The sequence below is a fragment of the Gambusia affinis genome, linkage group LG24 (genome assembly GCF_019740435.1).
Source record: "Gambusia affinis linkage group LG24, SWU_Gaff_1.0, whole genome shotgun sequence".
In the NCBI taxonomy this organism is placed as follows: domain Eukaryota; kingdom Metazoa; phylum Chordata; class Actinopteri; order Cyprinodontiformes; family Poeciliidae; genus Gambusia; species Gambusia affinis.
In genome coordinates, this window is record NC_057891.1 from 7,252,181 (window position 1) to 7,277,563 (window position 25,383).

At 37.7% G+C, this 25,383-nt stretch overlaps 1 protein-coding gene across 5 annotated transcripts in view; it reads left to right on the forward strand.

Annotated features, from left to right (window-relative positions):
• Nucleotides 1-25,383, forward strand: part of LOC122827182 (interleukin-1 receptor accessory protein-like 1) — a 236,305-nt gene that overhangs the window by 132,864 nt on the left and 78,058 nt on the right. For all 5 annotated transcript variants that reach the window (XM_044109810.1, XM_044109814.1, XM_044109813.1 and 2 more), the window contains one exon: nt 19,269-19,343. In XM_044109810.1, the coding sequence (XP_043965745.1) occupies nt 19,269-19,343 (75 nt within the window). The remainder of the gene's footprint in view (nt 1-19,268; nt 19,344-25,383) is intronic.

A 25,383-nucleotide genomic window follows, 5' to 3' on the forward strand; every position in this document is an offset into this window, starting at 1 on the left:
GATGGGGTGTGTTCATCATTCTCAATGTCTCTTCTGTTGTTGGTGGATTTAAAGTGGTTTAAGATTAATTGCTTCCCTCTAAGCCATTAGTGTATGTATTTTACTTTGGAGAGGCTCTTCTCTACTTCCATCTCGGTTAGAAGAAACGCCCCATCAAGGACACTTCAGCCACATGTCAGTCCACTGATCCCAATAGGGAGATAAGGAAGGAACAGCAGATCAGGCTCTTGCATAATTTATAGTGAGCAGAAATCAATTTTGTAGCATAAATTACTTTGATTTTAATTAGTTGCAGATTGGTCTTCTACAAAAGGTGCATTTTAAATCAGTTCAGGGAGAGTCGAGTCCAGGAAGATGAGTGCAAATTGTTTATTTGGTGATAATCATGAATTATCTTAAGATGGGAAATCAGGCTGCTGTTGTTAGATAGAGTACTGCAAACAGTTATTCTCCTTTGAAGTGTTCAGAGCAAGAAAAACAATAAATTGATTTGACACAATTTATAAATCGTATGTATTGTGTTGAAAGTTAGTTTTTTTCCCCCCCACATATTCATGTTTCAGATTATCCACAGCCTGACTTTATGTGCAACAGGGTTTTCCCCCCACCCTTGAAAACATTATTTGCCATCAAGCATTTTACATCTACTTAGAATTTAGCTTCGCTCTTGTCTTAATTAAACAAAAAATATTTTATCAATCACAGAGGGAGATTAAATGTTGTTGTAACTCAGCTTCTATTCAGAGTTTGTGTAGCTGCTGAGGACTGTGGATGGGACAGATCTCCTTTCATGATCTGTGTTACTGTGGTTCTGAAGAAGCCTCTGACTGAAGACACTGTTGTTATTAAACAGTCTCATGAAGAGGATGCTGAGAGTTATATGCTCTTGGGCAGATATAGAAAAAAGTTATTCATTCAAAATGAACTTACAGTTCAATAGTGATGGTGATCTATTTTTCCCACATGCGATTGGTCTGGATTGTCTTTTTCTTCACTAAATAAATTACATCCTTTGAAAACTCTGATTTTAGAAATCTATATGGGGACAAGTTCTTTTTCCCAGCACTATAATCCCTATCGATGCACAATTTAAAAGCATTATTTTGAGTTTCATTCCCTGTGCTGGTAAGACTGCACACTTGTGCAGACAAAAGTAAAACCTCTTGCAGTTCTTGCTCATTTACAAGCCAACACACACTCCTTATACTGCTCACTCGCACATAAAGATACGCCACCATCACACAAACCACCCTCGGCCAGGGAGATTGCTTACCAGCGCTTAGTTCAGTAGCAATGCCCAGTTGGGCCTTGATGTAATAGAAATTGATTGCAGTGCTCCCAGGCCACACTGTCATGACAAGTTATTTTAATGGCACTGAAGCAGGCTTATGCTGAAGTTTAAAAGAAAGAGGCTGGTCACACAATAGTGACTTGGGGCATATTTGTAGTGTTGCCAGGCTTTTACTTATTTATGGGACAGTTCAACGTTTCTCAAGGAAGAAATAAAAAATAAAAGAAGACAAGATTAAAATGAAAGAAGAAAATTATGTTAGGTGGATGGTTGATGATGGTGACAGTTCCCCAGAGCCACTTTCGGTAAACTGAAGAGCCATCACCTTGAAATTGCCCCCAATGATTTATGTAAGCCTCAAAAGTTATAATTAGAGGATGATTTGTGCTGCTCACTGTGCACTTAGATGGGAGCTCTACCACGCTACAAATACAGTCCATACAAGCCATATGCGCCACATTCCCCATTTATCCCAGTAGTAACCTGTCAAGCAGGGAGAAAGGAAATTTTCAGCCGAAATGAAATCTGTTGTTTATTGTCCTCACACAGGTAATGGCTGCAACATAAGAACAGTGGCAGAGGGGAATGCTCTGGTTTCTCTCTGCTTCTGTGTCCAAGATGGTATTTCTTTATATTGTTGTTTTTCTGCAAATTAGAAACTTCTGTTAATAAGTTTCAAGTTCTTCTGTGGTCTGTCTTTCTGAACGTTTGGATTATTTAGCCTACTAACACAAACCTTTATGGAAAATGTCGAAACCCGTTCACTGCTTTTCATAATGATTGATTTGTCTGAAAGATGCAAAACAGTGGGGATTTTCTTGACTGTGCATCAACAAAATAAGACAGCAGGGTAATGAGGTACAGATTTTCAAAACTCTCATTCTTACAAGTAGATTCTTACAGAATCCAGATGATTCGCTGGCATTAGTCAACACTGTGGTGGTGGAGAAGTTCTTGACAGATTTTGAGATTGATTCTGAGCTATTTGAGTTGGAACTAATTCAACCTGATATGTTTGTACCATGGATGGCAACACCAAGCTACTGCTAATCTTTCCTGCTGTTTTTGAATGTTTCCATGCATGTTTGCCACTCCCATAAACTAATAAAACCAATATTCTACTTTTGTCATCGTAAATAGTTACTTAGATGAGATTATACTTTTAACACTTTGTAAAATTTGAAACCTTGTTTTTGGGATGATAAATACTTTATCTTGATTAGATAATAATTTATAGAAAAACTGCAAAAAAAAGTTGTTTTTTTAATGACCAGCTAGATCTCGAGTGAGTAGTTTTTAAAACAAAAGACTTTACACCAAAGAGTCTCTCAGCGTTTTTACTTCCTAATTTATTTTAAAGTTTAATGACATTTTGAGTTTGACATTTCAGTTATCTGAGCCCTTGTAATAAATTCTCAAGGCTCATGCTTGATCACTTCAACTAATGTGTTTTCCTGGTGTTTGGTCCACAGGCCAATTAAGGCTCTCGGTGTGCCACTCTGGCCAAATCAAAGGCTCAATCAAGACTCCTGCTTTCTCTGACAGCTAAAGTAGCCAATTAAAATCCTGCACCCAGACTGCAACTGCCATTACCGCCTACCATGACTTATCATTATCACGTATGTGTGGGCCGGATGGAATCAGCAGGCTGCATATTGATGGTGGTGAAAGCCGAATTTGACGCTGAAGAACAGAGCTTGTCATGATTATCGTTAGCTGGGAAATAAAATTTAAAAAAATGCCCAGTCAGATTTGGAGCAAATTGCAAACACTCATACACACTCAAGCCTCAATGTTGTGATTGCTCCTGCCTGTGTCACTGTCCGCTGTGCACAGCAGTGAGCCTCATCACACAGGTCAGCACAGCCAAGGCCTTACTCACACTCTGCTTGATCATCTGGACAAGTCTATAAATTAAGCTCACTTTGGAACGTCTGGATCGGCTCAGAATCGCGAGTGGGAGGAGAGTTGGTCGGTCATTCAGCTGAATCTGACGTCCAAGCTGTTGTAATCAATCAGGAGACCTGAAACATGCTTTTAGTCCGTATCTGGCACGTGCAACCATTTGTGATTTTTAGAGCTGGATTTAATACATCTCAACTGTGTGTGACAGAAATGGAGCACGTCTAAATTAGAATTGTAATTTCACTGAACTATCTCTGGCATTGCCATCAGGGGCAGACTTATCATCAACGCTAAGTGCCCCCTCTAGTGGGATTTAAATGTGTGTTGATTCATCTGTCTCCTTGTGTTTGAGCTTTTATCATTTGGATGAATGATGAACTTGCTTTTGCACAAATGCAGCGAGTGGCCCAAAGTGGACATAATGGCCATGAACATTATCTAATGTTCTCTTTTAAACTGAAAAACCTCTATTTCAATTGGAAAATAAACTTATTTTAGCTGCTTTTAATATTTATTGACTGAATACAGTACATTTTGAATACATAATGCATCTTTTAACTACTGAAACATCTAAATTCTGCAAAATCAACCCATTTGTTGCTACTGCATATTGTTTAATCTCTATTTAGCTTTTTAGCCCATACATCTTTGTACTGATTTAAAATATTTAGCTTTAATTGCCTGAACTTTTGCCACAAAAATAGGATCTGTTCATACAATAAGAAAAGTATACTTTACAAGTGTCTTGAAATGTATGGCTGCCTGTATTAATGTGATACAGTTATGACGAGGCACATGAGTTTGTTTCTCTGGCCACTCTTCAAAACAGGAAAGATAAAAGAATGTTACTTTTATTGGGTAGACATGTCTACAGTCATAATAGTAAAGGAAAAAATAAAAATAAAACAACCAGAACTGTGATAAGCAAGACTGTATGATGACCCAGGTTTATCTTTCCACCAAGCACAGCAAGGAGGACAGTAAGGAGGCAAGCAATCTCATGAGCTTACTGTCAGAAAACTGCAGGAAAGAGCTGCATCTCCATAGCAACCATTAGACCCTTTCTGCATGCCCAGTGATTGTTGGGAAAGCATGCCAGAAAAAACCTTTTTCTGTCCTTTGTTCACAGTTTTAAAACTGCTGCTTGCTAAACTCCACTGAGACTTTAATTGGAACTAAAATACATTTTCTTAAGAAAAAAATAATAATAACCAGAACATATGAAGGTCCATTAGAGCTGTGGACTCATTTTGCTCCCAATTTATCCTAAATAAATAGACTAGAAAAGCTTCAGGATGGGTTGCAATTGGTAAGAAAGTTACGAATGACTTATGATTTTTATTTTTATTTATTTCACAATTTTATTTTCTTCTTTTATGGCGTTGGGTTTTAGCAGTTTTTTAAATAGCCTATGATCTGGGGAATTTGTCAAAATCAAACAAAAGTAATGTGTAAAACAAATATTAGTTTTAACTCCTATTAATCACACCTATTCTTCATCATGATAGGTGGCATAATGTACAAAGGTCAAAACAATAAAGTTTAAAGTTGCCTCTCGCTGGAATGTAATCAGCATTAGAGCCAGGAGGCTGGGTTAATATGCTTGATTCATAACTTTAGATTTGTAAATTTGTTCAGTCTGGGTCTGACATGACGGCCCTTTTGACACAAAGCAATTTTTCATATTTATGCATTTAGATTTAATGTGCTGGAGCTCTGCCAGAGGGAGGTTTTTCATGGAACACAATTTTAATAATTCAGATGACTATTTTTTTTTTATTTGATGATTTAAAGGATAGGGGGCTGCACAGTGGCACAGTTGGTAACACTGTTGCCTTGCAACAAGAAGGTCCTGGGTTCAATTCCCGGGCTGGCGTCTTTCTGCATGGAGTTTGCATGTTCTCCCTGTGCATGCGTGGGTTCTCTCCGGGTTCTCCAGCTTCCTCCCACAGTCCAAAAACATGACTGTCAGGCTAATTGGTCTCTCTAAATTCTCCCTAGGTGTGAGTGTGTGTGTGAATGGTTGTTTGTTCTGTCAGTATCTGTGTTGCCCTGTGACAGACTGCCGATCTGACCAGGGTGGACCCGTCTCTCGCCCAGAACGTTAGCTGGAGATTGACACCAGCAGCCCTCCGGACCCCATTAGGGACAAGGGCATTAGAAAATGGATGGACGGATTTAAAGTATAGATAGATCAAGTCCTTAACAACTGGCAATGTACACACTGCTTTTATTACATTTGTGTACATTGTTATGCAGCTTTTCCCCAAATTATTTGGAATCACAAATGTGTAAATACAAAAACCAAGAGGAGGTCTTACAGTAAGACATATTTAGAATAATACTAGTTTTTGTACAATCTGAGGTGACCTGGCAAGTATGCAGCAATTCGAATAATCTTTCTAAAGACAACAAACACTGAATCTGTCTGAATTAGGATGTTTCAGAGCTAAAGATGCAGCCGCTGAACTAGTACACATATTTGTCATTGTAAAAAAAAAAAAAAAAAAAAAAACAAAGTTTGAACTAACTAGAGGACTTACACTAAAGGAACAGAAATACTGTTAAATATTCTTCCTTTTCTAACAAGACAGTATGACACAATAACAAGGAAGGATGATCTCATTATGAGGAAAACATGGTTTGTTTTTTGTTCCTGTAAAATTTATGCTGCACTATTCTATACTAATTGGTCTGGGAGGCCGATGCATAATTCTACTGGGTAACATGTTTTTTGCAGAACGTCTTCTATGCGTTATTGGAAGATAATCTAAAAAGACAGAAATATGGGATGAAAAATATTTTTTCTTCAGCATTAAGCAGTTTTATACAAATTGCATGTCATCGGTTTAGTTACTTGCTCTTTTTTGCTGCTTTAAAACACAAATAATATTTTTCTGTGATAAGACTGTAACATGATTCTTGTAATGGCCATCAACTTGAATGTTGAGTTTTGAATTTTGTTTTTTGCATAAAGACGTTTTATAAAGTATCATAATATATGCTTTGACATAAGTTATTACATAATTGAAGGATCTTAAACTAAATTGATAAATAAACTGATCATATTTTCAAGTGAGACTGTTCTATGAAATATCTTTCATTTCAATTAATAACCAGGTGTAAGAAATGCATAGTTTAGAAGTCCTACAACCTTCCACTGCTAAGATGTTCACTAACTTCAATTTTTAAAAAAAGCTCACTGTACATTTTGAACCTTACTCTATTTATCATTCAACCCTGGAAAATGATTGTTCAGTATATCAGTAGAACCCTTAAATTAATAATTGAATGACATCCATGAGTAAACCAAGCATCTTTTATTTGTGGTCAGTACCTTTAATCCCTACTCCTTGTTCTGCAGAGACAATGGAATCATCACAGTTTGCACAAACCAGTAATATAGGGCACAACAATGGCAACACTCCCCTTCGCGGCACCTGGCACCAACCACTGACCTGTTTAAACAGCTGGAACGCTTGGCATTGCCTCCCTCCGGAGGCTTGCAGGGCCACTGGCAAAAGGGTTGAGAGGAAGGAAGAAGGGGAAGCAGTGGAGGGGCGGGAGGGACGACCGTCATGGCATCGCTCAGCAATAGGGGGCCAGTGTGCACAAATGGCACCAAGCAGGAAATTAAACAGGCCACTGGCAGCAAGCTGGGAAGGAGGTTGAAATAGAGTTAAAAGCAAACAGACAGGTTTTATTAACTTCTGGCCAGTTTTAGGCAGTCCATTCAGTTGTTGGAAGAAACAAATGGGAAGCTGGGGCACATAATTGATTGTTGACAACTTAGGAGTCTGTTTCTTTATTTTAAGAAAAAGTGGATGGTGTTGGTGTTGAGTCTGTGTGTTAAGGGCGTAGGAGGTTACTGACTTACACAAAGGAGCACTTAGCAGCTTGCAGCAGGGGTTGAACCGGTTGGCTGGACATGTGGAAAGAGAATGTTGTAGAGTAGCATGCTTCACCAGAATCAGGAGTAATTAAAGTTTTCAAATGTTGACCTTTTTTTTTTTTTAGATGCACACAGGAAACAGATATGTGCTCTGCAGGATGCATATGGAGACATTTTTTTTCCTCCCTCTTGTGGTTTACGTGTTTGCTATTCAATGTCAAGTTTGGGTTCAGCTATGAGGAAAAACTCTCTCAGCTCTTTCACTTGCTGGCATTTCACTTTAGTGTTAAATAATTAATCCATAGTCATTTCAGATCACAGTTCCACCTTAAAAACATAACCAGGAACCACTGTGTGGTTTTGTCCTTTTACATTATGGAAGATACAACACAAGATAGCATGCTGACTTCCTTGAGATGTTAAACAATCTCATATAAATGCTTACACGTTACAGTGGTTGTTTATTTATGACAACCTCACAAGGTTGATGTGGACAATACAGTAACTTGTTTTTATGTGATTGGAAGCTGAAGATTCTAGTGATGGAGGTCAGTATGGCAGTTGCAGTATCATAACACTTTAAACTATGTGGCTGTAACACAACAAAATATAACAAAATATAAAAATGTTCTAGGTTTAACACATTGCAGCTGAGCTCGATGATGAATTCAATTAAAAGCGTTTTTTGCTGCAAAATCTTTGATATTTTGTGTTGCTGTCACTAACGTGGCGCTGAAGTTATAATGGATTAAAACTTATATTTAATATTTTGTTGTGGTTAAGTTAGATTAACCTGCACTTCCTAAACGCCGCATGTCATTTATATTTTCTTATTAGACCACAGGATGCATTTCAACTCTACTTCTGTCAAAATTAGTTTAAACTCAGTGCTGCCTTACAACCTGAGCTGATTTTTTCCATTTAACTCCCACTCTTGGTGACTATTATCTTGCAATTGTCTTGTGCTAAAGTCCAGTAAACTAAATAAACACATGAAGGAGGGAGATCGGAGAATGTGATAGGTGCCAAGTGCTTGGCAAACTAACACTGCATAGATTATCAGGAACCAGTCGGCCGCATTAGTCATATTTCACAAAGCTGTGAGGATATTATTTGATAAGAGCTCAGTGTGCAGCATTTAGGTGCTCAAGGCAGCTGCATATTTATCAGGCTCTCTGTTAAAAACCGAATAATGAGTTGCCTGAATCAGTCGAGGCTCAATAGGTTACACCGGGACAAGCAGGTTTTGGTTGCGTCTCTGAAAATAATGTCACGGTTATAAACCTTCCTCCTCTCTCTTTTATGCACCCATGGATTCTTTTGTCGCTTCGTTCCAATCTGAGAGCTCGCATTTCATTATTTCTGCAAGTTTTTAAGCACAGTGTTTTGTCTCAGGCGTGTTGTAGGCAGGTGTGATGAATCATGCACAGAAGCTATGCTACATTTAATGTTCCTAAGATTTGCTTAGGCCGGCCTGCAGATCGTTACTCTGATCTCTGCTCGGGCTATTATACCAATATCGCTCATGTACATCTCGCAACTATTGCATCACTACAGTTAAATGTGCCCTGAGGCTCGACATGAATTTTATGCATTGGTCACTAACGCATAAGTGGTCGATGGATTGCTGCAATCAAAGCTTAAATGGCCCCAAGAAAAATGTCGAATGAAGGAAACACTTAAGGTTTTTCTTCCCCAATCAGCTGGATGTCGGCTTGGTGTTTAACTGCGCACTGTCATGTATCGCCTCCAAATTAATTAGTGTTAACTTTTCCAAACTATAAATTCTTTCTTGTAAAAGAACCTTGTAAGACTCAGGTGGGCTCGGCAGTGAATTAAAATGAGGAATAGCACAACTTCTTCCCTGTCAAAATCTCAATTTTCTCTTAGTAAAATGTAGTCTTGCATTTGCATGGAGGAATAAATCTCTCTGGAAACAGAGTTTGTGTTTTGCAATTATAATACTTTCTGCTGGGCACAAAATTACGTTTGGACACATTGTGCTGGAAAGTTGAGTTTAGACATAAACTTCAAGTTAATTCTGGGAATGAAGCCAATGTGTCTTCTAGGAAATCCTTCAGTTTTTTGTGAAATTAGTCATGAAGCTTTCTCAAAAAGGTTTTTATGCGCCTTGAGTTTTTTGAAATTATGTAATCTTGAGCATCATTGTATTTATATTGGGATTTTATGCAATAGACCAACACAATGTAATGCATAATTGCTAAGTAGGGACAAAATGATTCTAAATATATAGCATAAAATTGCTTATATCAAATACATTTTTTATGTTAGAAAATCCAGATCTAACTCCATTATTTGAGAATTTATAGCAAACTTGAAATGTTACCAATAGTTTTATCGCCATGCTTGTAAACATCATCCTTAGTTAGAGAGTTATATAAATCCTCCATACATTCTCTTTTTAACATAACATCCAGCTACATAATGCATGGTAAATAAAGAAAGCCGCCCTCTCTACAGATGAGATCTGCAAGATGAGGGATCTGCTAAGCTACGCAACGATGTTTGATTGTGTCCTTGGGAGCGGGACTGCAACACTAAAAGAAACGTTTTTCGAGCTGGAGGAAGTAACTTGTGAAATCTTAATTAAAAGATTCTATCAGACAGACTTTGCTTATGGAAAATAGGAAAATAATGGACTTAAAAGACAAGTTTTTATGGACGAGGAAGAGAAATAATTTACTCTGCAAATACAGCGGGAATCAGAGGGAAATGATTTGCTGCGGGTGGAGAACTGGCGTTTTTAATATCTACAGCAGTGAAATTTCATATAGACACTGCTGGGGCTGCAGAGTGTCATTTTGTGCCGGATCCTTCATCTCCTACATTTTTCTTTGCTGATGATCACCTTTTCACTCCTCTTCATGGGACAAACAAGATATAAGTCACCCAATCATGATTAATTAGCTTACAGATTTGCAACTTTGAGTCACTTTATTTGCAATGTTGATGTAAGCCTAACTTCTGCAGAAAGTCTTCATGAGGAACCGCTGTCGAAAACGATGTTTCGGTCAGAGAAAACCCAAAAAATACCTGAAAGTGACCCACAAAACATGCTGTTTGTAGGGTAAAAACAAGAAATAGAGAGGAACTATAGAATGTAATCCAATTGTTTATTCACTAATGTGAAGAACTCAGTCCTTACGAAAAATTGGTTATAGAAGAAAATGCTGGTTTAGTGATTCACAGAAAATCCAATCAGCTTTAAATGAAAATATCTATTACAATCTATTACCCTTTTTTCCACTTTCTGCCGAATGATTAATATTTTATTATTTTTCAGGATTTTATGTGAATTTAAATGAATCGCGTCCCCAATATCTTTGAAGGTATGACAATAATCAGAATCAAGCAAAATGTAAAATGAGGATCTAGAGATTAACTCACTTTTTAAAACACACTATCTTTTAAACACAGTTGTACTTCGGTTCATTGTCATGAGCATATTTATCAGGAAAACTAAATTCTTCTTTGTACTTTATAGTCGACCTTGCTCAAAATAAATAACTCATAATTACAAAGGTATTGCTTGTCGAGTATGTAGATTTAAAGCTAAGATAAACACGAAGCAGAGCTTGCTGAAAACGCAGTAAATGTGCAGAAAGTGTATGAGTCAATAGTTAATTTTCCTTTACTCCGCTGTATAAAAACAATTGCATGTGTTGGCAGAAGAGAAATCAGTTTAATGCATTTAAAAAAAACGTCTTGGTATTGTACTTGTTTGATCCATTAACAGTTCATCATACTGTTTTATATATATTTACATATATAAGCTCCTTCATAAATGTCTTTGTGTTATTTCTGTTTTGATTCTAGCAGAGCAAATCCAGAAGCCACCGCACTGTATCTGAGCCTTTAAGGCTACTTAAAGTTTATTTTCACTTCTAAGTAATCTGTTTTTGTCGTCTTTGAATTGGTCAGATATTATGGGAAATGGAACAAAGAAAAGTTTTGGATGTGTGACGAATAATTTTAATATTGACATCAGAAGTTAAGAAAGCTTTTGTCAAGTTAAGCCTTACTTCTCCAGCTGTGGGTGTGATTCATGAGGAAATGACTGATTTAATCGATACAGCATTAATCATCTTGATGGTCTGATAACCTATCTGCTGCCTGTCATTCTGTGTCGAGGCCAGATGCCCTTTGTGTCAGTTTGAAGCCAGGTGTTCTCACAGTTGATGTGTGACGCTGAAGGACACTTAGCATGTTGCGTGACCATAAAACTTTGTTGACCCCATCAAAGACTAGCAAGCTCTTCTTATTGCCAGACATCCAGCAGAGTTGCAAATAATGTAAACATGCCTAAGTAAAAAGAAAATTCAGTGTCATCTAGTGTGTGAACAGTATCACAGCAGGCGAGTGTTTAATAATGTGTAGCCCCTTTTCCCACATTTTGCAGAGCACATTTTATATTGTTTTGTTATATTTTATATTGAAACACCTTTCAGTTTTGAGCTTAAATTTTTTTTGTTTGCCAATAGCATGCCAAGCACTTCAAAATCCATTACATTTTGAAATGGTTTTGCAATCAGTACTAAAAATTACATGAAGACTCAGCTTGGGAATTGTGGAAAACCGTATGGAGTCATTGAGATTAAAGTATTTTTTTTTTCCCCCATTCTTGCATAATACATGTTAAAATGAGTTTACATTTTTTAGTGTTGCAGACACTTTAAAAGATTTTACTTGTAGTTGTACCTAAAAGTCCTTTTTTTAAAAATCCCATCTACTCTGTTTCAGCCTCCATCATGCAGTGAGCCCAGCTGTGAGTCTACACTCAAAACAAATCCTACGATGCCTAAAAGGCGTCTTTGCGTTGATGGCACCCAGTAGATCTTATTTCTCGCCTTCAGATCTGATATTTGTGTTTTTCTCAGCTCGCATTCCTGTTCAAACTATCTGTAACATCTAGGAAAGTCTGGTTCGAAGGCTTCTAGGTAACTTCCCAAAGGCATATTTGTTTACCTACAGTTGCATGTACAGGTTTGTTTGAAATCCTTGAATTGTCAAGATATACAGCCATAGTTGAGATATTCCAGCTTTCAAATAAGAGAGTAAAGTAACTCCAGTAATAAAGCTATACCTATACTTTGCGGTTTTAAATCTTTTATGGCGGTTCGAAGGCTCATTGCTATTTTCTACTGCTGTCATGAATGTCTACTCAACTGGACCACTCTTGAAATGATCCATGCTATCTCTTTAAAAGAATGGTGACACAAGTTCTGGTTAGGGTGTATAGACTTTTTCAGGCCGCCTCACTACCTAGCAGTCAGATGACTCGGGTATCCCTGCAGAGGAAGTAACCCTCTGTAACCCCCTTCCATCTGCGATGAGCCAGTTATAATTCATCTGTGCAGATTCTTTTCTTATCAGGGTGAATGTTTACTGCACTTTACGTTTTCATCTGCGTCAGTTTCAAACACACATCTCATTATTACACACCCCAGTGTGAACCATACCCACCATTTTTAGTAATTATGTGGAGTGTCTTTCCACTGGAGAGTGTATTCGTCCCTGCTATTCCCAATGCCTGCACTTATGTGATTTATATGATTTCCCCAGAATATATTGCTCTTTCCTGTGGGCCCTCTCATATTCAATTGTTTTGATGGATCTTCTGAAACAACACCCTTTTCAATAAGAAAATATCCTCTTATTATGTTCTGCTTCTGCAGTTTCTATATTTATGTTTTTCAACAACTGTCCTCGGAGAGGCTAGCGTTGTCATTTCTACGTGGTTCATTTTTATCCAGCGGTTCATTTTATTTTTCGGCGCCTGCAAAAATCACAATTCGAGCTTGGAGAGTCCTCTAGAGCATCTGTGTTATTTTTAACAAGCAGTATACTGTTTCAGCTGAAAGATTTATCTATTATATTTTAAATATCTATCATCTGAAAGGTTTCAACTCAGCAAAACACACAGAGGTCCGCTAACAATTCAAATATGTGTTGGGAAAAAAAACAAGACAGAATTTGATAGTAATAGGTACCAGATATGAGCAAAATATATCTGTGATAAACATTTTGGTGATATTAATGAAAATGTTAGTTTTAAAGGTTAATTTTATATTTGGGTCTTTGCTCAAACTTGCACTGTTGCTGGAAAATGTATTCTAGCAAACACCTGAAGGTTTGGTTTCAGAATAATCAGATTTGGCTAGTAGGACCAGTTCTTGTGTGAATTGTGGCCAAATTTCTGTATCTTTGAAAACTCAAACATTCAGCTCGAAGGTTTTTGTGGAGATTTTGGCAACCATAGTCCGGAGGCTAGATTTATATTGTTTGTATTGTTATTTTAGTATTTTGGAGACATGTCTACACTTTTTAACATCACTCTTACATCATATTTTCTCCTATTAGCTGCCTTTAGTATTAATATTTTTGCAGCCTTCTCCTGAACGATTCCTTTTCTTCAATGAGCAAAACACACAGAGGTCCACTGTGTGTTTTGCTCACATATACCTGCTAACTAGAGCTTTCAGTTAAAAAAAAAGGCAAATAATAGGAAAATGCGTATTTGATTTATGTATTTTATTTGAGGTTCACTGGTTTCATAACATAAGAGTCAATAAGTTTGCAAACTGAATTGAAAGGCACTACGGTTTTATATTAAGAATATGCATTCTTATGCAACCATGAAAACATTTCTTTTTTAGAGTGTTCACTTGATCTCCACTCTAAGTCTTGCTGCACAGTCCATAGATTGTACAGTTCATGTTGCAACATCCCAACACTGAGCCCATCTGTGTAACTGCCTGAAGAACAGTATCCACTCCATCAGAGACTGTGTTAATTCTGACTCTGCTTCATTTCACCTGCAGCCCTCAAGCAGATGTTTCAGGGCAACAGCTGAAAGTCATTTTGCCACAGCTATGAAATTAAAAACTCCCACACAGCAACACCCTCCTCATTCACAGAGGCAGGTTTACCAGACAAGAGGTAACTTTGTTCTTCCATTACTGAAGCCGCTTTTGCTGAAGGAAAAGTCTTCAGCTTCCGTATGGTAGTTGAAGCACTTCTGGCTTAGCTGAGGTCACATTAACTATTTATAGCTGTATTTTCCACACGGTTGACCTCTTTATTAGGCCATGAAAAAAGACAGGTGCACAATAATACTTTTCAAGTACTTTACTGCCTCTCAAAATTTTATGGACTTCCAGATGCAACACAGTAAATATAGGATGTAGTTTCCTGTGCTAAGTAGTTAACTCCAGCAGTTCACAAAGGCAATGCTCCTTGATAGCATCCATTCATCTCTTGTGTAAGGAAACTCTCTTTCTTTTGCAAAACTCTAACATCTCCTGACAGCTGCAGAGCTGTGAAGTTCCTTTCAGCTTCAGGCCAGTCTGTAGACAATCATTCCAACTCCTCCTGTACCTTAGACATCTAACATTTCCCTTAAGTTGTGTATCTGCTCTAGTGTTTGGTCTTATCCGGACTCATATTTTAAAGTTAGCTTGTTTATTTACAGTAATAAGTGGGAAGTTTTGAATTGTGATCATGCAAAACCAGAGTTTGTATGTACTCCAGTCTCTGGATTCACGCAATCTCCCCACATATAAATGGTGAAATGATCCTGCATTTACGATGAAAACTCACAAAAGACAAAAAAAGGCAAATTTCTTGCTTCAATTACATAAACTGCAAAGAAGCCAATACCAAAAGCTAAATCCCACTTTATTTGCCTCCAGGCTGTTCACTAAATCAATGTTTCTGTCTACTAAAAAAATCTACTGTGCAAATATAAAATACAAAAATCTTTTTATTTGGCTTCATCAAATTGTTTTAGAGTTATGATTTATTCCTACCCCTCTGGGATAATTCCATTTTAAAATTTTTAAGTCGATAAGTGATTGATATGAAGTTTATTTTTGTTACAAAATAAGTGAGTTTCCAGCAAAGCATGTTTTGCTTTTACATTTTCTGCTGAAAACTTTCCAAAATAATTTTCATAACACTGTGAAGACAATAGCTTAAAAAGCCTTGAAGAATTTTCATTTATCCTTTGAACACTTCATGAAGGTTTTCTTGATTCTTTGTTCTACTGTTTTGAGAGACAACTTAAGGTAAACAGAAATATTTGCTCTGAGTGCAAAAATGTACTACGAGCAAGTGAAAATAAAAACTTTTGTTTTTCGCAACAGTAAGGTTTGAAAAAGAGAATTGCTTTAAAAATGCTGCAGAGCAGAATTCAGAGCTGAGAATCTGCAGTAGTGCAATTCTACCTCTTGACAACTTGAGGCAATAAGTTCAGATAAGTTCAACTATTTTTCTTAGTCTAAGCAGATTTTTTTTAATGAATTTCAGAATGATTGTTACCAGAATTTGTTTAAATCAAGGATCCAACCTCATATGTCAACACCAAACAACTTCTCAGAAACATAATTCATGCTAACTTCAGTTCTCCTAAAATTTTAAATTTAACTTACACAATTGTCTTGAATAAAAAAGCTTATATATATATATATATATATATATATATATATATATATATATATATATATATATATATATATATATATATATATATATATATATATATATATATATATATATATATAAAATTACTTTTCTAATATAAAAGGAAATAGTGATTGTAATGGCTGCTATATTTTTATCTTAAATGGAACTAATAAATTATCTTTAACATGTTTTATGGAGATAAAAGATATTGTTTACAGCATTAGAGCAGAAATGAGTGTTTTTACAAAACAAAAGCGTATAACCTCACATGCAAGCTAAAGCTGCTTTTGTTACTTTGCCCTAGTTTCATGTTGTAATGGCATGTTATGAGTGTAATAGTGGAGTAAGGCGAGTAAACATCCTCATTCAAGCCGACCTTATTCATATTCATACATCTCCAAGTTAGAAGAAGCTTGTGAACTTCTGGAAGGCACTGATCTGTTCTGCTTTTTACCGAATCTCAATCCAGTCGGGAAGCTTTGGGACGCCTTGAAAAAGAGGTGCTGAGTGACGCTATATCGAGCAAAATTTCTGACAAACGTTTTTCTAACATCTTGTTGAGTCTACGTGAACCTGGATGTTGAGCAAAAACCACCAATTCTTCTGAGTGGGGGAAAACAAAAGAAGAGATTTCTGATAGTCGAAGCTCCAACATGGTTGGCTTGAGGAAGAGAGAAAAGATTTTTCCTCTGCATCATCTGTGACTAACAAGGTTTGCCTCTCAAGTTGCTTGAAAATGGCTTTCATTTATTTGCTGCAGTGGAAATATGCAGTGAGTACACTGCATCGTTTCTTTAATGATCTCGAGCTCAAACGCACACACACACACATGCTTTCCCCTCTTAATCTATGTCTGCTGAAGTGGTCTTTAATGAGGTGTGAACAGAGGACCACAACCCTTTCCCTTCCTCCCTCCCTCCTCTCCCACTATTTCATCTTCCTTCCATCTCAGCCCTGAGAGGCGACTGAACCAGACAGACAGAGCTACAAAGACACACAGCGAGCGGCACATCGACAGGCGCGGGGAGAAAAGGTGACGGCGGAGTTAATGGGAGAGAACAAGGTCTCCCTTTTTTCTGTTGCATTACTCCATCCCTCCATCCATCATCATGTGATCACAGCGAGAGTGGATCACAGGCTCTGCGAGGGACACTTTAAAGATGTTCTCTCAGGCAGCAACCAACTTCAGGCTTCTCCAGTGTGTGGGATTGTGCGCGTCTGAATGTGATTATGCTGTTTGCACGTTGGGGAGCAGGTCAGACTGGATGTGCTCTGCCCCCCCAAGCCCCAGCGAGAGAAACCTTCCCACTCCCACTCATAATAACCCCACCCACAGCGTTCTGGTTTTGTTCACTAATGCGTCTTGAATTTGTCTCTCTGGTGTGTGGATGTGAGTTTACATGCCTTCCAGCTTGACGGGATCCAACTGACTAACGAATCAGCCACATGCCCTTGATTTGGATGAAGGGCAGGATTTTATTAGAGTTAAACAGCTTTCTCTTACTTTGTTACCTTTAGTTTCCAAATGAAGCCGTGCCTGCCAAAAACCAACCCTCGGAGCTTGTTAAAAAACACACCACAACTTTGATTACCTTCCAGGGTTGGGATTTCACCTTCAACTTATGGAGCGAACTCTGGAAATCCAATCTAGCCTCCGTATTGGAATTGAAGGGAGGCTCTGCAGAATATTTGTAATATGTCTCGGGGCATGACTGTTCTTATAAAACAACGAGAGGCCTTCCTCTCCTCAGTTTTAATCGGAATAGACAGAGCAGATGTGATGACACACTGTTTTAAATCGGAAAATTTCTCTTGTCCAGAGACGATGAAACCCCCAATCTGGCTACAGGGGTTCCAAATGAAAAAAAAAAGAACATAATAAATGTTTTGGTGGATCTTAAATTGATTTCCACTCTCAGCTAATGCTGCTTCATTCAGTATATTTGGCCTGAAGCTGACTTGCTATGCAGACAAACCAATCAGATATTGACGTCTAATCAGTGCGTCACAGTTGTAGTTTAAAGATATATTATTAATAAATACTCAAATATTTATTAATAATTTTACTCAGAATGAGTACATTTCAATTAATTTTACATAAAATTATGTATGTGCTTTATAAATTATTGACAATCAAATATTGAATTCATTTATTTGCCAGCCAAAGCCAGTGTATAATGTTGGGAATCAAACTTGAGGTTGCTCCTATTTCTCTATTTTCACTGCTGAATGAAAAATAAACCTGGTTCTGGCTAAATCATTCTGTTTTCCACACTCAGATTCTACCATGTTGTCATTTACTGCGGAAAAATTTAGACCAGGAAAGTTTGTGAAAATTGTACTAGACTCTGAAATTCTGCATTTCAAAGGGGTATATTTTTTTCATTTGCTATTGCTAATATATGTCTTGGAGTTTTTTTTTTGCTTTGCTTACAGGCAACAACGCATTTTAAATGTTTTATTTCAAAAGGGAACAAACCACTTTTTGTCTGTCTATGCTTTATGCTTTATGCATATCTTCTAGTTTTTAAAGCATGTCTAACTTTCTGTTTTCTTCAGCTCCAGATTTTTCTAGATCAAAATGGCTTCAGTGATTTAAATGACTTAATACTAGTAGACCTCAGTGCTAGCTTTGATACTGTTAATCATCTAATCTCTGTGTTTTCCATGCAGCACTGTGTTGTCATGAAAGGTACTGGAAAGGTTTAAAACGTAGCAATCCAACAGAACCTCTTCTATTAGATTGGAGGATACATCCTCTTCACAAATCTCACTTTCTTGTTGTCCCAGAGATTTAACCATGGTTCAGTCTTTTTCTTAATCTATATTTCATATGGGAACCACTTTAAAAAAAAAAAACCATGGCATCTCATTTCATTGTTACACAGATTCACACGCCACTGAAGCCTAATTCTGCGACTCCTCTGAAGGCTCTTCTAGTTTGTTTGGAGGATGTTAAAGCATGGATGGTTTCAAACTTTCAGTGTGTGTCTGAAGTGTGTGAGCATCAACCATGGGAAGAGGAATGCTAAATCAGCTTAAAAGATGAATTCAGAAACATTAAAACCGTAGTTAGGTGTCCTTGCAAAATAAAAATAAAAAGTGAAATCTAGTGGTGTTCTACTGATGCTGCAATTAAAAACTACATAACTATCATCACAGGAAACGCAGTCCAAGTTAAAACAATGACATTCTCTCCACTTTTTGCAATAGAAGTGCCTGTTTAGTTTCTCAGCAGCTCTCTAATTAGTGTGTGCATTTGAAAGGGAAATGTTTTAGAGCAGCTGCGATCCACTTCGTAACTTCTCTGGAGTTTTTATTAGTTATAAAGCCACATCTTCACCAAATGCTTTCAGTCTAAGACACCAAGACTATGTAAATACCACTTCATTTGTATTGCATCCAAGTCCAGGCCATAGCATCATCACTTACACAAAGAGAGAATTGGATTAGTGCTGAGTAGTGCTGCTGCTGCTTTGGACTTTGATGTTTAACGCTTTGAATTGCTAATTCAGAATCCTTGTAATTTATCCCCTTTTGTCCTTCCACTGTTTAAATATAATATTTTATTTGTTCTCGTTTTAATGCAGGCCTTAATGTGGTCTTTAATGAATAAATCATACTCCTACAGTCCACTGGGGGAGAACGAAGAGGAATTTTTTAAATGTGTGCTCCATTCTGCTTGCCTTTTCACAGCTCCCGTGACAGACCAGGCGCCAAAAATCCTGTTTCCCTCAGAGAGCCAAATGAGCATCATAGAGATGGCACTAGGTAAGGAAACATGTTGCATTCCCCCACAGTGATTGCCTGCTTTTTGTTTGTCACTGGAGCATCCGTTTTCTGTCTGGTGGCAAACTCCTGCTCATCACAAAGGCAAGTTCTTCCAAAGTAGTTTTCTTTCTACTTACTTGCGGCTTCATTTTAAGAGATGTGCGTCCTTCTGTGCAAAGTTTGGTGGGACTTGCTTGTGTCATGTTTTTGCTTAAGTGATAACTCACATTTAGTGCTAATTTGCTTTTTGTTTCTTTGTTGTGCTTAAAATAGTAATGGGCATTTCTGTATTATGCAGTTACACTGCTGTGCAAATTTATTCATAATCTTTTTTTACATTTTGTTACATTATAAACCAAAATGTCAGTGTATTTTACTGGGATTCTCATTTGATTGACAAAAAAAATCCTGTTGTGATGTTGGAAAAAAATGTATTAATAGTTTTCAAAATCAAATAAAACTCTGAAAATGCATGTAAAAACTCTTTTTACATGAGTACTCAAAAATAAAAGCCAAGATTAAAGTCACATAATTATGAAATTATGTGATTAGAAAACATTAATGAAACTACCATGAAGACGGCGGACACTAAAGGTCCAGCTGAAGTGGAATAATTCAGAACGGCCTAGTCATAGTTCAGCCCTAAATACAAGCGAAAGTCTGTGGCAAGATTTGAAAATTAATCAGAAATCAGCTTCATCCATTTAATAGAAAAAGAAACACATGCCACGATTTTCAAATTTCTGTTTTTGAAATATACGCCAAAGCATTCAACTTCACAATTATTCATTACTTCGTGTTGATCTATCACATAAAATCTCAATAAAATACATTGAAGTTTGTAATTGTGAATCCGAAAAGTTAAATTGGTGTGAATAATTTTGCATGGCACTGTAACTGCATCACTTCCTGCTGGTTTTTACCAACCTCCTTCCTCAGCTCCATATGTTGGACATTATTGCCTCCAACCCAGCACAGTGGGGGGCGAGTGAACTTTTAATTGTTTTGAAGCCAAGGCTTTCTTTGAGATCTCACAGCTATACTTACCTCATTTTGTAATTTATGAAGCTCAGGTTTTCTTGCAGAGCTGCAAGGATTTGACTGGAAGTAACCACGCAGAGCTCAGTTGAAGGTTTTCAATTAGTGTTCTTTACTTCGTCGCTCTTTTGTGACTGGACCTTGAGTGTTCTGCTGGAGAGGTGGGAGAAAAAGCAGCATGAGTCATGTATCACATCTTATTATAAAAAGCAGTGATTCAGTACATGTAAGAAAAATATCTGCTGCCCTATCCTTCAGAGTTTCTTCTCTCTGTTCAATTTTTACCTCCTTCTTTTGCGTTTTGCCTGCTTTGTGCACAGTACATGGGGGTTGTGTTTTCTGGACTGGAATAAGCGAATACATAGTCTCTTCATGTAAACATCAAGCTGATAATATGAGCCATATTTCAAGTGATTACCTCACGTACTTCCTCATGTGGCTGTCTCGGTTCTCCAGTATGCGCTCGTCATTTGCCTCACCAGTTTCCATCCAGCGGCTGGCTCATGGGGGGGAATCCGAGCTTTGTGCCTTATTGGACAGAAGCACAGCTGTTGCCGGATGGGAAAATGGGTCATGATGGAGGCTTCCTTTGAAGTAAATTTGTCACGGGCTATGAACACAACGGGCTTGTGGAGGTAAAAGGTGGCAATCAGAAAATAGGCGCAAATCATTGTGGCTTTTAAGTGATGATGGATAAAAGCCTTTCTGGCTGTTTTCACCTGATGAAGTTTTTATAGAGGGTTGATGGGGGGGATTTTCAAACCCCATTACCTGATAGCTGTGATAACAGGTTATAATACATAAAAGACATATGTTGATGTTTTACCTCTGATCTTTTTGTGTGTGTTTATGTCCAGAATTGATGATTGTCTGTTTAGTTCCAGTCAGAAGTCTATGTTCTGGTTATTTGGTGCTTTTTATTACACTCAACAAGAATTGAGTAAAATTAGATTTCCTCCTGTCCAAACGTGGTCAAATTCATATATAGATTATCAGAAAGGTGAGTACACCCCTCACATCTTTTCATGGGAAAAGAAGACAGACATGTTGATATGTTGGAAAGTAGTCTGTTTTTTTTTTCTGTCTGTTCTTTGCCATAAGGTGCCATGTTGAACTCCTTGTGACCAGTATGAGAGCATGTGAGAGAGATAGCACATTTAACACACCTGCTCCCCGTTCACACCTGAGACCCTGCAGCACTGAGTCATATGACACCAGGGAGGGAAAAATGGTTTTTCAGTTTCAGTTTTGTTCCCAGTGGCTTAGACATTAATGGCTGTGTGTTGAGGTATTTTGAGGGGACAGCATATTTATACTGCTATACATGCTGTACACTGACTATTTTACCTTGTACAGTGTTGTCCCGTGAAAATACTCACTTAAATATTTTTAAAAATGTGAGGGGTGTACAGTAAAGGTGCAAAAAAGAAACAAGAAATTGCTAATATTTGGAGAAATCACTTAATTGTAGATAATATATGGCTAAATGAAGTTTCTAACTCTTTCAGTTTTTGACAAATTTTTCTGATTTAAGCTTCAACTGTGGGGAATGTCCGGTTCTACAGAGGCTTTGACTCTCACATGCATTTCTGTTGAGAAGTTAATTCAGTTAATTTCAATTTCAAAAATACTTTAGTGATCCCAAAGGGAAATTACATTAAAAAAAAAGTTGAGGCACTAAATGCTGTCTTTGAAATGCTATTACTGTTGGCTCTGGTCCAAAATGATCATTGGCATTTATAATATTATTGTCGTTATAATTTCCATTTGTCTTTTATTTCTTCTTTTAACTTTCAAACTTTTATCTTCCTTCCTTTTATCTGTACTTCTTTAATTCACTCAAGTTTCTGTTGTTGCTACATTCAGTAAACTTTAAGCACCTCTTTTAGCATGCTAGTGTCAGACATCAACACTAAAATGCTAAAACACTGGGAACTCTGGGAAGTGGAGTCTTGAATGTTTGTTTGAAAATGTGCTGGAGTCCTGATCCTAGAGAACCGTCCCACCGAATGCTTCCTGGTTTATTGGAGTTCTGTGCAGCATGTTAATATTCTCCCCTCCATGAAATCTGAAGGCACAAATGTCAGCTAATTAGACGGGAGAAGAAAATAAAGTGGGAGACAAGAAAGGCTAACATCGAGAGGTATTTTGGAAGAATAGAACAGAGGAATGGATCCGCGAGTGGGCAATTAATCACCGTTCATCCCTGCCCTCCTTCACGTTTCCTCTCACTTCTAATTGATCAAATTTAAAACGCATGATTAAAACATATTGTGTAAATGTTCTACTCAGCCCTTGGTGGGGGATCTTTCCTCCGCTTTCTCAGTGGGACCAATCAGATACAGTTGGAGTCTGTAATTCGGCCTGACACTTTTCTTCTTTCTTTCTTTCTTTCTTGTGCACATGCACAATAATTGACTGCAGACCTGCTGCAGAGCGAGTCGGCTCCCTCAACACCACTAATGTGTATGATTTGTAATCTCTGAACACTGACAGCAGGGTGATTAATTTCTTAATGTGTGTAGGTTTGTGGTATTTTCCCCTGTCGAACGAATCCAATAGACGACGTTTGGAACTTAGATCGTTCAGCATATCTCTGTCGCCTTTATTACGCTGCTCTTTCTGACAAAATTGATTTGCAATCTCTGTTTTCTGTGCAGAACTAATCACCAGTCTGTATATTTATCTGAGAATGAATTCCCTTATTCGTACTATACCTAGAAGTTGCTCTGCAATTTTGATTGCATCCTTCCCAGGGATGTAGCACTTCGTCCGCCTAATACATGACATTGCAGTAAATTTTCTGCATTCACTCCAGACAGTCACTTCATGTGCAAAATTCTTCCTAAATCTGTTTATAAATTTAAGCAACACCTCCTTCGGGTATTGTTCTGCACATCAAGCCGTGATATTCATGCATCTCATGGTTTGTTTTGTTTCTAAGTAATTAAATAGATTTAATCTATTCACTTTCCCCCAAAACCACTTTGTCTTTTTGTACCTCGGTTGGTGATTTCCTTTGTTTCTCACAATTATTTTTTTGGAAGTCCCCGGGGGCTGGGAGTGAATTTGTAGTTTTTAGTCAACGACAGGCAGCAGCTCATCCATGAATCTTCTGAAAAAATGCCAAGTATGAACTGAAGGTCAGGGATGCGTCACTCGACATTTGAGTTTTAGGTCCTCTCTTGTTTTCTCAACTTTTGAGCATTGTTATTTGAGAGCTAATACTGACCTTGACCAGAATGACCCATGTTCCTGTACATATGTAGCGAGACAGTTGCATTTACATCGCAAAAATGAACCTCATTCTAACCTCATTAAACAAAATATATCACAATTTGTTGAGAAAATTGGGATACACTACCACTTTAAAACAAGTGTTACCCCCTTTAGGAAGAATAGAAGCTTCTTCTAGCTGTTTGCAAGTCTCTGCCATCGCTACTTCTCACTCTGAAGAGACAAAGCCAGCAGTGTAACCTGAAAATGTTACCCCATCTAAAGACATTAACTAAGCATAATACATTCAGACCAAAACAACCACAATCATGAAAGTCTCTGGTCACTACTAATTATATTTGCATTCATTTTGATAAGAGTCTGGAGGTAGTGCGAATAAGCTTTTTAAGACGTCCACCTTCTTTTCCTTTGTGTACACTTGCAGTAATTAAAATTTTACAACACTTGGTATAAAAATTAATAGCTAATATATGCAAGCTTTGTCTGTCCACTTGTAGGAATTTATACAATGGTCAAAAATAGTTCAAGAGGTGCAAAACACATTAAAAAAATGTAAAAATCAGTTTGATTAATAAAAGCACTGTAATAATTGTGCAGGGAAAAGAAGTAGCTAAATGCAACAAGAATACTCTGAATCCAACAAAAGGCTGAAGGAAATGTTCTTCCAGAATAGGGCTTATATATGCAGACAATATAAATGAAATACCTCAAACAAGAGATGGAGGACTCTGTTTTCAAGCAGGCAACACTCTTGAATGGACAAACCAGCATTGCTTGCCTCAAATTCCTTTTTTTTCCCCAACTCCCATGGTACAGAATCGGTTTCTGTGCTTGTTTCACTCAGTATGTCCTCCGCACAAACGTTTTCCTCAGCTCAGCCCCAGCAACACCTTTCCCTAATATCACACACATTAACTCTCATGTACCAACCAGCCTTTACTCTAAATGTCACAGCCTCGGCAGAACGCTCCATCGATGCCAAAGGTTCAGAGGCCCCAGGATCAATATTACATCATTTCTCTCAATTAGGGCATATTTATTCGCCCCCTCAAACCCCAAGTTATTATACATCTGTGAGTGATCCTATCTGCATTCATGGCAAGTTTCCAGGAGAGTGGATGCCCCGCGGGATGGGGAAGACAGAGTGTGATAAACATGAAGGGAGAAGGGAGGAAAGAATAAGACAGAAATAAAGGTTAGAGGAGTTTGGGCAAAGAGTCAAAAGAAAAGAGAAAAAGTGAAGAAATTCAATAAGGTTTCATAGAGGGAATGAAATATGATGGTGTCATACCTTAGGTTATTACAGATGAAAGTGGTTACAAGACAGCGCACTGTCCCAAATGGTTAATATGCCCTACAGTGTGGAGGTATAAATTGTGAATGTCATATTAGAAAGTGGTAGGCTCACATGCAGAGGGTGCTGGGGTTTCCAGGCTAAATGATGCCTCCATTAGTGTTTTACATAAGCGTGATAATGACGGGGACCGTCACGAGAGCTGATCGCCTGTTGGACGGAGGATGCCTAATTTCATTCAGCCATCGAGGTAATCCACCAGCGTGTGACCGCGTGGCGAGGACTTTGTTCACGTTTTCAGATCGCGCCTGACCTCAAAAGTTAAGCCACCACTTTACATTCCCCGCACTCAGCTCCGCTTACTGACAGCAGAAAACACACGAGGAAAAATAGCTGAAGGCTTTTGCTTCCTTCGCCAAAAATAGCACAAAGAAATGGCAAAGGCAGTTGAGTTAAGATGCGCTGGCCTTT